The 13,172-nt window shown below is 49.0% G+C and overlaps 1 protein-coding gene across 1 annotated transcript in view; it reads left to right on the top strand.

Annotated features, from left to right (window-relative positions):
• The window catches only part of PFKL (phosphofructokinase, liver type), a 697,584-nt gene that overhangs the window by 306,899 nt on the left and 377,513 nt on the right, over nt 1–13,172 (top strand). The window contains exon 8 of the mRNA XM_069615767.1: nt 8,012–8,107. Coding sequence (XP_069471868.1) covers nt 8,012–8,107 — 96 coding nt within the window. The remainder of the gene's footprint in view (nt 1–8,011; nt 8,108–13,172) is intronic.

The following is a 13,172-nucleotide window of genomic DNA, read 5'->3' on the forward strand; positions in this document are numbered from 1 at the left end:
TTCAGAAGGGAGCAATAGAATAGTAACACACAAATATGCTTCAGTACTGTATACTTTGAGTTTCTGATTCAAACTACCCTTTTAGGGTGGCCCACAGACACAACCTACACCCACAGGTGACTTCAGTAAGAAGGGTGCTGGGGACATTAATACCTTACACCTGGCATTCAGAACACTCTTAAAAAGTTGGTAAAAGGCAAAGGTTATTAGAACACAAGAAATTACAAATATTCATAAGCAGGGCAAATACATTCAGATAGCACTTAGAAGAGTCATTCAATTCAAATGGGCTAAGCCAAAGTCAATGGGCAAGTCTTTGTATAGGATGCAGCACTTCAGGTAAGCAAATGGAAGGAGTCTTTGATAAAAAGAATAATCAAATGTAGGACCACAAGCTGATTAGACTTGGGAGTTGTAGAAGTTACAAGCACTTCCACAGTAAGAGGTAAGTTCTCTTAGACTTGTTTTACAGTACCTTGGTAAAGCAGAAAAGAGGCAGCTGAAGACTTCTGTTCCTGTGCAGCTCTGCAGGTCTCACTATTCCTGGGCCTCAGTCGTGGGGACAAGAGGGAGGATGTCGGGGGACTCCTGCACTGACAGGGTCAACACTGGCAACCGGAAAGGTTTACTTTCAGTGGCTGTATCGCGTTTCAGCTCCTTGAGGTACATCAAATGGCAATAAACACGGTTCCTGGCTGTCAAGATGGACTTTCCACACAGCTGAGGTCCCGCACTCGACGGACGGACGGACGGAGGGAGGGAGGGGGGGGTTCAGGCTTGGTCATTCCTGCTTCGTGGGAGTCTGGAGGAACTTCCAAAAGCTTTAGGCCAGCTTACAAGCAACGCACACAATCTAGTGTCCCTCTCCCTGTCTCTACGGTTTGCTGCAGCAACTCTGAGGAAATTCAACCAGCTCTGAGATGGGTGTCCAGGTGGCTTATTTGGGAGTTGATTGGTCCCATCAACTGAAAGGGAGAAGTCATCCTTACAGGGCTTCTCTGTCGATGCAAACTTGGCAAGTAGTCACTGCAGCAGGGCTTCACCGGGCAAACCAACGGTCCAGGAGTTGCAGCAGGCGTCCTCTTAAAGCTCTTCTTCGGTTCCTTCCTCCAGTGGTCGACTCTGCCTTCCAAGCCAAAAGACTTGCCTTTTATTCAGTTCTCTCCCATTCATTCCAGCCTAGCTGTCACTCACCCAGCAGGGTGGCTGTTGTTGCCGGACAGTCAGTAAGCACAAAAGTGATGAGTGGAAGGTTCTGAATGAATCTGAACCACTGGCATTGCTTTGGGCCACCTTCCACACCGTTTTTAGCCCATCTGCGCCATTGCAAAAGGGCTCCAGCCATATGCAAATCAGTCAGGTACTGCCACCAATGGTAGCGGCCCAGCCCGAACTGCTAGGCCAGGTCCCCTTTGGTCGTTGCCGGACAGTCAGCCAGCCAATCACCACAGAGTGCATTTGGGTCTCCTAGGAGATTAAGCACAGGGAGTTTCGGGCACCTCCCTCCCTGCCTACCCCAGACACTCTGACGCCAGAGGCGGGTTCCTCTCAAACCTGGTTTGGCACAAAGAGAAACTCTCTAGAAGGACCTTTCCACAAAGACATGGTGAAAAAAGACCAGGCACCATTTTAGCAAAGATGGCTGGACGCCATTTTGAAAAAGATGGCTCCTGCTGTTAACGTTGCCGGGTCCGCAATTGGTTGCAGTAAATGCAAACCTAGGTAGTTCAAAACTAAACCGCTGCCATCAGCCAGTAAATTGAGGAAAGGGTAACATAGAAAATGTTACCTGAGCCTTTAGGCACAGGGGATACTAAGTAACCCCTCCAGTACTCTATTGTAAAATAGGGTGTGCTGGGTCTAGCCAGTACAATGCTAAGTAAAGCTAATTTCACTTTAATGCTCTGGGAAACAGTAGTTCATCCTAGAGAAGGTATTTACACCTGGGGAATTCTGGAAGACTTCCCTGTGGCACTGCACTGAAGGTGCTTTGTGACACAATTGTAACAGGTGATGCCTATGGAGCTGGTTAGACTCCATAACCAAAAGAAACCAACAGAGAAAACACATTGAATTGAAAAGTTCAAAGTCTGAAAGTTTAGCGAAAGAGCTGCAGGGCTCTAAGGTGGGAGGAATTGGCAAATTTTTGAGAATTCTCCCTAGCAAACGCCAACACAGGCATCTCGGGAATGGGCGTGCAGCCCACCAGGATCTCATTGAGAACTACTTTTGAGTACCCATCCACTGGCCAGAACCCATGGCACACACTGCATCTGATGCAGCGCAGTAATAAAGCAGACCACTTCACAAAATGAATGTCCAGACGTAAATGCCTTTGCACAACCATATGTATTTAGAAGGAAACGATCATCATAAAACGTGTGCCCCACTCCCTCCCCAACTGACACTCTTCACAACCCCCTGCAACAGCCCCCTCCCCAAAACACCCCCTAGCTGGTCACTTACGGGGCCTTTTGTCACTGGATTTCCCCTTTTTTGATGACCATGATGGGTAAACGGAGCAGCGCCTTTGTCTGCTCTGTTGGGAGATGTTAGGCGTGGTGATGGTAGAGGGGGGTCTGAACCGGCCGTAACCCTCCGCTCTACGGCCGCCTGCAGGGAAAGGGCGAGGTACTCGGCTAGTGCAGAGATGGCCTTGTTCCTCTCCAGGACCCTCTGTGCCAGCAGGACCGTTGCGCAGGTGGAGCATCCCAGGGCATGGGCACAGCGCTGTCTGGTGGCTTACATACTTTCACACATCTTGCATGTCTCCTCAAGTTGCTGCTGCACGAGTGCATCCATTTCCCAGATACTGGGGATTGGAGGTGGGCTGTGGAGGTCCAATGGGCTGAAGGCAGGACGATGGTAGGGGGTATGGTCTGGTTACCCCCCGGTGCTGTCCCAGCCCTCCTGCCCGGCATAGTCTGTGGATGTGGCAACGTATCTGGGTGGCAGGGCAGTGGCTGTCTTGGCAGGCCACACAGATGAGTGCCTCGGTTGGTGTTGGTGCAGCTGCATGGGCAGCTGGCTTTGCCTCCGTGAGTGTTGGTGCAGGGGCAGCTGACCTGGTCACAGGGCCCATAGTGTGCATTGGCAGGGCTGGTGTGGCCTTTTCAGTGGTGGCGTGGGGTGTGGACTTCTTCCTGTGTCAGTGGCTGGGATGTACTCCGACCACCATGCTCGCTGTCACATGAGGTGCTTGTGTCGGTGAGATGGGCATGCCGTTATTTACCTCTGTGAAGTCCTATGGCCTTGCAGCATGCAGTTTCTACCGTGTGACATGCCTGTGCATGGAGCCATGATGTGGAGACTGCTTTGATGCATGCATGTGTGTGTTTGTGTGTGTGTGTGTGTGTGTGGTACAGGGGCACATTGCTTGTGGTGCATGCACACCACCTTGGTCTGGTGTGTGCCTCATGTATGTGCTGTTTATGTCATCACTTTGTGCACATCACCACTGCTCATGTGGCGACATGTGTTTGGATGTTTGGGAGGGGCAATGCTTGGGTACCCCTAGGCAACGGCCATTGTCTTTTTTTTGTTTTGTTGCCCTTTCTATGCTTTGGATGTGGTTTGGTGGCATGCAGTTGGACATGTCTCCATGTAGTGTGCTACATTTCCCTGTCGACTGTCTTTCATTGTTTTGGTTTGGCACATTGTAATCGCCACCCTCTGCATGTGTCCCTGCACGGGCCTCCGCCGCTCCCACTACCTCGATTCCTTTGAGGTGCAGCACACTACTGCATTTCTCATCCCATGGTATCTGCTTGTTTACGGAGACTGCCCTACCTCCAGTGGCCATACATTCCTTTCTCTGGGCCGAGAACAGGTTGGGGACCCTCAGGCGGAGGTCATCCCACCCTTTTGTGGCAGTCTTTTTGGGTGCATGGGATGGGGACCACAGCTGACGCCTTCTGTGCCACTGATGTGGCTACTCCACCTGTGGTCAGTGGCAAACAGTTCCCCTGCATTATTCACTATGGTCTTCGTCCGTGACTCCCCCTGGCGCACATCAGGAACTCTGGATTTCATGGCTGCAGTCAGGATGCCGGTATCAGTGACTGGATGGCAACAGGAAGCTGGTGATTTTATGTGAATTGGGTTTTTCAAAATTGCCACCGACGAGTTCCTGCAATGACGTGGTTTTCGGTCAGTGTTCCGTTGCCGGTGTTTCCGTCGGATACATGCCCGTAATGGTCCACTGCCATTTATAACGGTGCCACTGACTTTAGTGGTCGGTGACAGTGTTTCTGTTATGGCGGTCGCACTGTTACTGGCATGCTGGATTGTGCGCTCCCGCTGGGTTGTGATGTGCTGCTGCTTCCGTGGTTTTCGGAAACTGTGCCACTCCTTTCACAGAATCACTGGCACACTTGTAATGAGGGCCAATGTGACTTAAAGCCAGTTGAAACTTCCTGGGACTCCAAGTCCCAGAAAGCCTCTGGTACTGCGACGAGGAAGAGGAGCATGTGGCGGAAATGTGACGCTAAGAGTAATGTGCAGTCCAACTGTCATGAACCTAATCAGCTGCCCGGGACATTTAATCCCACAGATCACCTGCAGCAGGAGGATCGGAAAAGGAGAGAGAGAAGACCGGCTGCAGAGTAAGTGGAGCGGGAAGCAAGTCCCAAAGGCAACCTCAGGGAAAGGAGCCTTGGGGAAAGCAGGGAATGTTGGCCGGTGGCAGGCTGGTGGCATTTGGAACCGGAGAAGAGGCACTCTGGTGAGTTGCCGGCAATTTGGTTCTGCAGAGCAATGCTGGTTCTGGCGGGGGAAGGACTTGGAGGCTGACATGGGAACCAAACGAGCCTCTGTCAAGTAGGAGAAGCTTACTCTGTAAAAACTTCTAGCGGCAGTCACTCAGTTTAGCATAGGAGGCCCCCAGGGCGTGCGAACATGCTAAAGTGTTTTGAAAACATTTTTGAATACCACCCAAATAGCAATTGTGACGGTAGGTGGACGCCACAAGAGAGTGGGAGATGGATGGGTAGGATTGGCAGGAGCCCGAGTTGTAGGGGGAGCTAGAATGTTGTAAGAAGAGGGCTAGGCCGGTGAGGATCTGAGTGTGCATGGAGGGGGGGGGGGCTTTTCAGGTGGGCAGGGAGGACCATTGGAAAAACAAGGATTGTGGTCAGGAGTGACCTGCAGTAATACCGAACAGGCTGGTAGTCACCATCATTCGAAATTAATGCAAGAGGGGACGAATGTCAACAAAAAGTAAAATAAATAAAATGAATCCTAGTGCAGTGACCAACAGAAAGTAGGCTTAGTGCCTCCTTAAAGAGTCAGTGTCTCGGGTAACGTCCATCCGTGTAGAGAGTAGAAGTTCTTAAAAGTTCCCCAGAAAAGTAAACCGGAGTTGGGAGTACTATCCCAATCATATCACACTAGGGGCCACCATGGGGGTGAGGGGAGGGGGGGGGGGGAATCCTTGGGCAGAATGCCATTCATCATGACGTTAGGAACGATTTTCTTTTTACTGCTTTCGCTCCATAGACATCCATGCAACACCCCAACCTTTTGGTATTGTCTGTATCCTGTTCTGACTTTTGAAGGCAAGTGAAGCCTTTTTACTTCTCTTACCTTGCTAAGCTCATCTATATAACATGCTCAGTTTATTTTACAGTGACGTGTGGTAGGGACATTTTGTGTTTCTGCTTAATGCCAGATAGAGTACCATGCACTCTAAAATGGCTGTGCCATGGGATTTCACCATGTTCTTTGGCCATCTTGTCTTTTGGCCTTCTTCCTGCTCTCTGTGCCTGATAATCGTTATAAAGCAAGCCCTTTTTCTGGCAAAGCCTTGGCTTTCCTGGGGAAAGCCGCTTCATGTGTTTGTGGCTGGATGTGGGGGTCTGCTCCCAGTCCTTATCCTACCCAGAGTGACTTTTGCTGGGCAGGCATGGTGGCCAGAGGCGGTCCATGATTGGACAATACCTGCCAGTTTTAATGGTGCAGACTTTTACTATTGGTGGGCTCGGGGCGAAGCCAGCTCAAATTTAGGATGCGGGGAGGACTCCTCTAGCCATTCTTCAGATAATCGTTTTTAGCCAAAACCCCTTCAAAGAGGAGCATCGCACTGAAGACCCATAGATCGCTGCAGCCAACCAGCATTGCCTTCAGCAACGGTCCTGCTCCTTCGTCTGACCTCCTGAAAGCCTTCATCAGTGCTCCAGCTCGTGGACCATTGGGCACAATTGGTCGCAACCCCTGCTTGAGTATCCTGCCCTCAAAAGCCTTTGGAAGTGTCCCAGGACTACCCTGTGTACTGATCAGCTCCTGTCTGGGCTTATCCACTGCATCAGTGGCCGTGCTCAGTTCAGACTTCACAGACCCTCGACTTGTGATGCCAGAAGCTTTCCCCAGCAGTTGCAGTGCTTCAGCATGAAGATGGGCCTTGCAGGACCAGTTTCTTTGTCAGTCACAATGGTAGTATTTCCCTGCCTTATCAGTGTTAATCAGTCTCCTGCTTGCATAGTATCCTGGTGGTCCCCTGAGCATCGTGGTGGTTGCTTCATTCTGCCAGGGTCATCCAGCTGTCCCATCTCAGGAACCGCCTCGTGGGCGAGTGGAATTGCTGGCTAACTTGACCTAAATCCCAATGCCGAAAGTCACCTCTTCGGGGACCCCTACATTCCATTCAATTGAACCAAGACACTAGACACTGTGTGCAGCAGATTCACAAGCCTCGGAAATGGTTTCTGACAGAATCCGGATACAGGGTGTGTGTTAACATAACTGTTTCACCTCCACCCCTCCGCACCCCAGCATAGGGTTTAACTGGTGCAAAGTCCTAACCCTTCCTCTCCTGGTCGTGATTGCTGGAATTCTGACCAAGGATTTCCCTTTGGGTTTACCCGAAGATGTTGGGATTGTGGGAGGAGCTACTATGACTTTGCTTGCTTTGTTCTTCACTACTTGAGACATTTGCACATACATGTTGGCTTTGCCAAAGCTTCTTCAGCGTTTGTAAGACTCCTAGCTCCCTGCAAATGGTTAACCTTGTGACTTGTGACTCTAGGCCACATCTCCTTTTGCAAGAGTCTTTTTTTACTCTCAATTATTTTCCTGATATTGCTAACTTGTTTATTACTTTTTGTTTTCTTCATTTACTTTACTATATTACTCTGTTCTTTCAAACTGATTTAATGATGTGAAAAGTAAAGTATTGGTGATCCCCAAAGTGGAAGTACATAGGTTAATAGTGTATGTTTGATAGTTTGCTTACCTATGATTTCCATTGAAAAATGTAGTCTACCCAAATGTAATTATTAAGAGGGTGTGTGTGTGTGCGTGTGTGTGTGTGTTAAATTGAACATTTCACCACCTCCACACTCTCCCGAGTCTGTGCCTTACTACTCCAACACACTGCCTTTTATAGAGTTTGGCTAGACATTAGTTGTTTTCCTGTTCACCGGAATATGGTGGCCTCTTCGAATCTGCCCACAGGGTGGATTCTGAAAATCCGTCTCGACAGTAGCCTTATTAATATAGGTTCTTAAAATGTTCACAGAATATTGGCACTACTTGTTGACTGGTGGCCTTGAGGCTCCTGTTGATCAAAATACCAGCATCTGTATATCCAGTTGTCATAGTCCTTAACGCCCACTTATTGCAGATACTCTGTCTTTTACACCCTTTGGTTACTGCCCAGGTCTCTTGAACCAGCTCACGTATGCTGTGAAGTGGTAGGGTGTCCTACTTGCGCACAAGGGTGGGGGGGTGGCAGGTGTACTCGCACATGTACGCATGCATGATAACAAGCACTCTGAGCTCTAATTTTGAATAGCTTGAAAAGCAAGTTTTGGTCCGAAAGGAGTCCCCATAAATGTAGCTTTAGATCTTCTCATTTTATTGAAACCTGTGTGTTGTTTAGTTCCTAGTTCACCAGACTAAAGCTCTGCTTATTTAGCTTAAATATCCCATCTTATATCGGAGAAAGATTTTCTGTGATTATTAGCAAACATTTTATTTCTAGCTGTTTTATTTTTGCTTGGTTTTGTCATTACAGAGTCGCAGCAAAGGCTCCAGGCTGAACATCATCATCATTGCAGAAGGCGCTGTTGACCGCAATGGAAAGCCCATTTCATCCACCTATGTGAAAGATGTGCGTGGTAAAGCTGCAGTTGCCTTTTCAGTTCACCAAGTTGCCCATCTACCTTTTCTGTCACTGATGGTCTGCTTTCCACCGACAGTGCTCAACACATCCCAGCTGTAGCGCTGGGCCTTGTTAATACACTGGTTTACCCTTAAAGCGTACAGATGATCCTGGTCTGTTTGCCTGACTAGCATGCTACAACACATTTAATTCTGCCATGTTTACCCAACCCTCACTGCACTGCAGAGATTCCTGTTTGTATGATGGTTGCGTTTTTAAATCTGGAAGGGGCACACACCGGGTCTACTAGATGCCCAGCACTGCACACCCCAAACGCACACCGTGCTCAACGTCTGGGCCTGGAATGACTGTGCGTGGAAACGTCTCTTAATGCATGACACTTGACCGTTGCATATGTGTGGGCGGCACTGCTTTAAGGGACATGTATTTAATGTATTGTTAGTTTATTTGTACTCTTGCACAACATGTCTATGCGTATCCACACGCTAAAGAGTCTTCCACATGGGCGTTATCAGGGCTGAAGATGTGGGTTCATGTGAATGTCTAATGTTCTTCTGTAGGGGGACCGTTGTGCGGTCTCCACGTTATGTCGCTGTCCTGGCTTAAACATGAATTGGGACATGTACAGTGCTCTGGGGGGTGGGGGGGGTCTTTATCTTCGCCCAGTACTGGTTCTCCCACAATACATTGCGTGCAACTATAATCGCTCCATGTGTGGCAGTCCCCATTGTCCTTGTGCTATTTTACGGAATGGGCACTGGCCTGGAATGGCATTCAGAGTGCCACTCCAGTATGGCCGTGGCACACCAGAACTCGGTTCCCTTTGTCAGATATCCATGGCCCTTGAATCTTGCTCATCATTTCGTAGTGGCTTTGTCTCGGTTCCACTTTGGAATTACCAGAGATTGATGCCACCCATGGATCTGTCTAGCAAGTGGGAATTGGCCTATTGCATCCACCCATTGTAGCAGGATAATAGGCACAGTCTTTATTGTCCTCATAATCTGCTGTTTCTCCATTTGCCCCATGTAGTGGTTGTCTCTCTATTCTCCGTTTTCATCTCCCGCAATAAGGGTTACAAAGTACCCCTGAAGCACTTCACTGTAAGGCAGTGATCTTCAAACTTTTTTGGCCAGGGCCCCCCTGAGCAAAATTTGGGCAGGTCGGGACCCCCCAGAAATGCCAAATGGACAGTATATATTGCGCGCCGTCACCTGCTCCCATCAAAGTCGCTGGGCTCCCTCATCCCACTCCTACCCAGTCGCTGGTCTCTCCCCACCCCATCACACACCCAGGGCTCTCCCCACTCTGCTCCCATCACTATCCCATGGTTCCCGCCCATTGTGCTCCCACCATAGTCCCTCGGTTCCCCCATCCCGTTCCCAACACAGTCTGAGGGCCAGTGGCGGCTGGTGAATCTTTTTTAAGTGGAGGGGCATTAAGGGGAGGTTCGGGGGGGTTTCCCCCTGTGAATTTTTTTTTAAATAATAGGTTAAAATGTTGCATTGTAGAGCATACTTTTAACAAAAAATGGGTAAATAGCCAAACAGTTTGCAATTGTTGCTGGGAGTCCAGGGGGCAGGCATTGATATTTTATTTCTATCGCGCTCGTACACAAGTGTTTCAGAGCGTGACAAGGCAAGGGAGGGGAACAGAGGAGAATAAAACAGCGATCTTACTAGGCCCAGTGACATTGAGAACGCGCAAGTGTGAGGGGAAAAGTGCATGGAAGGGGGGAGAAGTGGAAAGTGCGAAGCAGAGGAGAAACAGATAAATAACAATAAATAAATAATAAAGGCAACAAACAGTGGTAGTGCAGCCAGCAATTTGCAAGTGCTACGTTTAAGGCAGCAGACGGGGTAGGTCTGATAAGTGCAGGAAGAAAGATGGTTCTCCTCAAGTTTTAGAGTGGCAGGGCGCTGTTCCAGAGGGAGGCCCCAGCCGAAGACGGAGATCTACCCCCAGCTCGTTTCTTTGATAAACGACTGACCCTGAGGGAGTTGGAGGTAGAGGAGTGAAGAGCTCGAGAGGGGAGGTATTTGCGGAGGAATAGCTGAAGGTATTTTGGACCCAGGCCCCAGAAAGCCTTGTGGACAAGGCAGAGGGTTTTGAATGATAGATGTCCGGTAAAAAGATACCATCCCTGTCCCCTGGGCCCCACTGGTCCTAACACAATGAACATGATTATGTGTATATGCAAGGCGCTGCACATTCATACAGCAATCACTCTATCATTCACATGAGCATCCATCACCATACACTCACTCATAACGCATCCATACACATGTTTAAATAAAAACAATGAACATAAACGTACCTTCTGCATTGGCCTGTGTGTGGGTGCTGAAACGGCCTGCTCCAGCTGCTCTGTCCGTATGTGCGAGGAGGCGCAGGAGCTCCCCCTCGGACATAGACATGCAGTGCCCCAGCCAGCATTTCCAATGAGCTATGCAATGCTGGCGAAGCAAAACGCCCCAGCACTTGCATGGCTCAGTGAGCATGTGCGGCTGGGGAACTAAACTAAACTAAACTGAACTGTCAAAGGGAAACAGTGTTTCCCTTTGACAGTTCAGCCAGCCCAGGAGCACTCCATTAGCTGGATAAAGCAGCTGAGGGAGTGCTCACTGTTTCACTGGGCTGGCTCCTTAGCTCCTCCATAATGGGTGAGGGGCCACTGGGTGGGCGCCTCTTGCCATTATGGATGAGCCGCCAGGCTCGGACAGGCCTATAGGGCAATGCCTGTACCAAAAATGTAAAATGCTAGTTTGGGCCAATCAAAATGGGCCACCATTTTGGCCAATGTGGACCATTTTGATGAGTTACTTAACTATGCAGTTAGTAATGTTGACCATTGTTGCTGAATATATCACAATTTACTTACATTTTAACACAAAGCACCCCTTTGGGTACTATTGAAACAGTGGGCTTCATAACTACTCTGGCGGTAGCTGTGCCGGTAAAACCGGCACGGCTGCCACTGGAGTTGCATCCGGGTCTGGCACCCGCGAATGGGCAATTACTAGGTCATGCCGAGTTAGGCGGACATGATAATTGCCCTTTCGAAGGTGCCGGTAGATCCCCATTCCCATTTGAGCCCCATATGGCTCAAATGGGAATGGGGAGCTCGGATGCACCGGCACCGTTAATAACGGTGCTGGTGCATCCGACGAGCTGAGGTCAGACCTGGCGGGGGCTGTCAAGCACCCACGAGCACAACTCTTACTATGGCGGAACGGTAGCAACGGTGCCGGTAGCTTACCAGCACCGTTGTTACTGGTCCGCCATAGTAGTAATGAGGCCCAGTCTGTGACTAAAGGAATGAATATCCATTTACAACTGTGGGCCACTTTTTCATTGTTGCCTGAGACAGTTTCATGCTTCAGCCCGCCCATGTGGGCCACCCCTGCCCATTTCTTCCAATCTAAAAAAAAAAAAAAAAAAAAAAAAAATCTTTTTTCATGCTGAGCTCTCAGGGCCCCCCTGGGATGCACCCGCGGACCCCTAGGGGGTCGCGACCCACAGTTTAAATACCACTGCTGTAAGGTGATGTGTGCTGCATAAAAACAGCAAGGAATCTTGCAAAGGGGGACAGGGTCCCGCAGTACTGGTAGCCTTGGGGGGACTGACCAATTCCCCCCAAACCGCCAAAGGAGACGAGATCAGCAAGGAAAGCAAAAAGGCTTTACTTGCCTCCAGGAGTCAGAACAGAAGTGAACGGAGGATAGCACAGCGTAGAGCAACAGAGGTTCGAATCCCGGATCCGAGCTTTTAGAAACCAAACTCGGGTACGGCATTAGGCGCGTTACAAAAAACCAATAAAATAAATCCTAGCAAAAAGTTGCAGGGGGTTCCTTTGATGTCAATGGAGGAAACTGAAAAAAGAAAATCTTTCCCAACCTGCATGCAGGCCCATTCTGGGCCAAGCTACAGATTCATGAAGAGGGTTGACTGGGATGCAAGGACTGCAACAACGAAGAGTAGGACTAGGAGTATTGAGGGCTTACCAGTAACTGATCTACGCATTATAATTAATCTGTGACTTTGTGTTTTGGGAAGAAATGAATTGCACCATGATAATGTCTGCAGCAGTGCAGCTAATATTATAAGAAACATGAATGGGACAATGGTAACCTATCTGCCCTTAAAGGCAGTGCCATCACACCAACCAGGCCTCGCCAAAGCATGTGAGTGAGTGTTTGAACTACTTCTTCGGCTCCTTCCCATGACCGAGGTGACATTGTGTTTTCCTGCGATATGTTTTTGTTTCATGTTCATTGCTGTGATCATTTACACTATTGTGTCATTTCAATTTGTCAGTGTCATGTGATGCTGTGTAGCTGGCTGGACAGTCACAACATGCTGACCAGGCAGGAAATGGGTGAGATGAAGTAAGCTCTCTTCCTCAGTGCGTTTGGGTCATGTTCCTGCTTTTTGATTTTGGCAGAGCTGGTCAATCACGCTAGATATTGGCTCATGTGACCTATGGTTAATAGCTGCAGGTGGGGATCAATAAAGAGGGCAAAGTGCAATAAATAACTAGTGTTATTGACCAGCTCAAAGTCCATGCTATTAGCAGATGAATGTCTGCGCTATGACCTTCTGACCCCCCACCCAGTCCTCCTCACCCTCTGCCTGTTGATGTGTGTGTTGGCAGAGCTTTATAAACGGGCCTTATGGACTGCCTTCGGACCAACCTGAAGGTGTGTCCCACTCCAAACCGTCCAATGAAGGCTACTTTGGTCTTTATGTTGCATGTTTTTCTTCTGCTCCTGGGCGCGGGGTTGCCCGGTGCATGTGCTTTGCCCTGCCCCTCTGCTTTAAACAGTTTCTGGATTTCTTTTTCTTTAATCTCAGAGTTCTTAGTTTAATAGACTAATGGAAAATGTCCTGCCTGACTGATGTAGAGAGATGTGGTGCTACGTAATGGAAAGGATATAAGGGAGCCCAAGATCTTTGATGTGACTCATCCAGTAATACTGATCTCATCACACTCGGGAATCCTGGTGAGCATGCAGTCGTGCAAATGTTTGAGAGGCTACTGATGGGTAAAACA

Source organism: Ambystoma mexicanum, chromosome 9, assembly GCF_040938575.1.
Source record: "Ambystoma mexicanum isolate Mex_15411 chromosome 9, UKY_AmexF1_1, whole genome shotgun sequence".
Lineage (NCBI taxonomy): Eukaryota > Metazoa > Chordata > Amphibia > Caudata > Ambystomatidae > Ambystoma > Ambystoma mexicanum.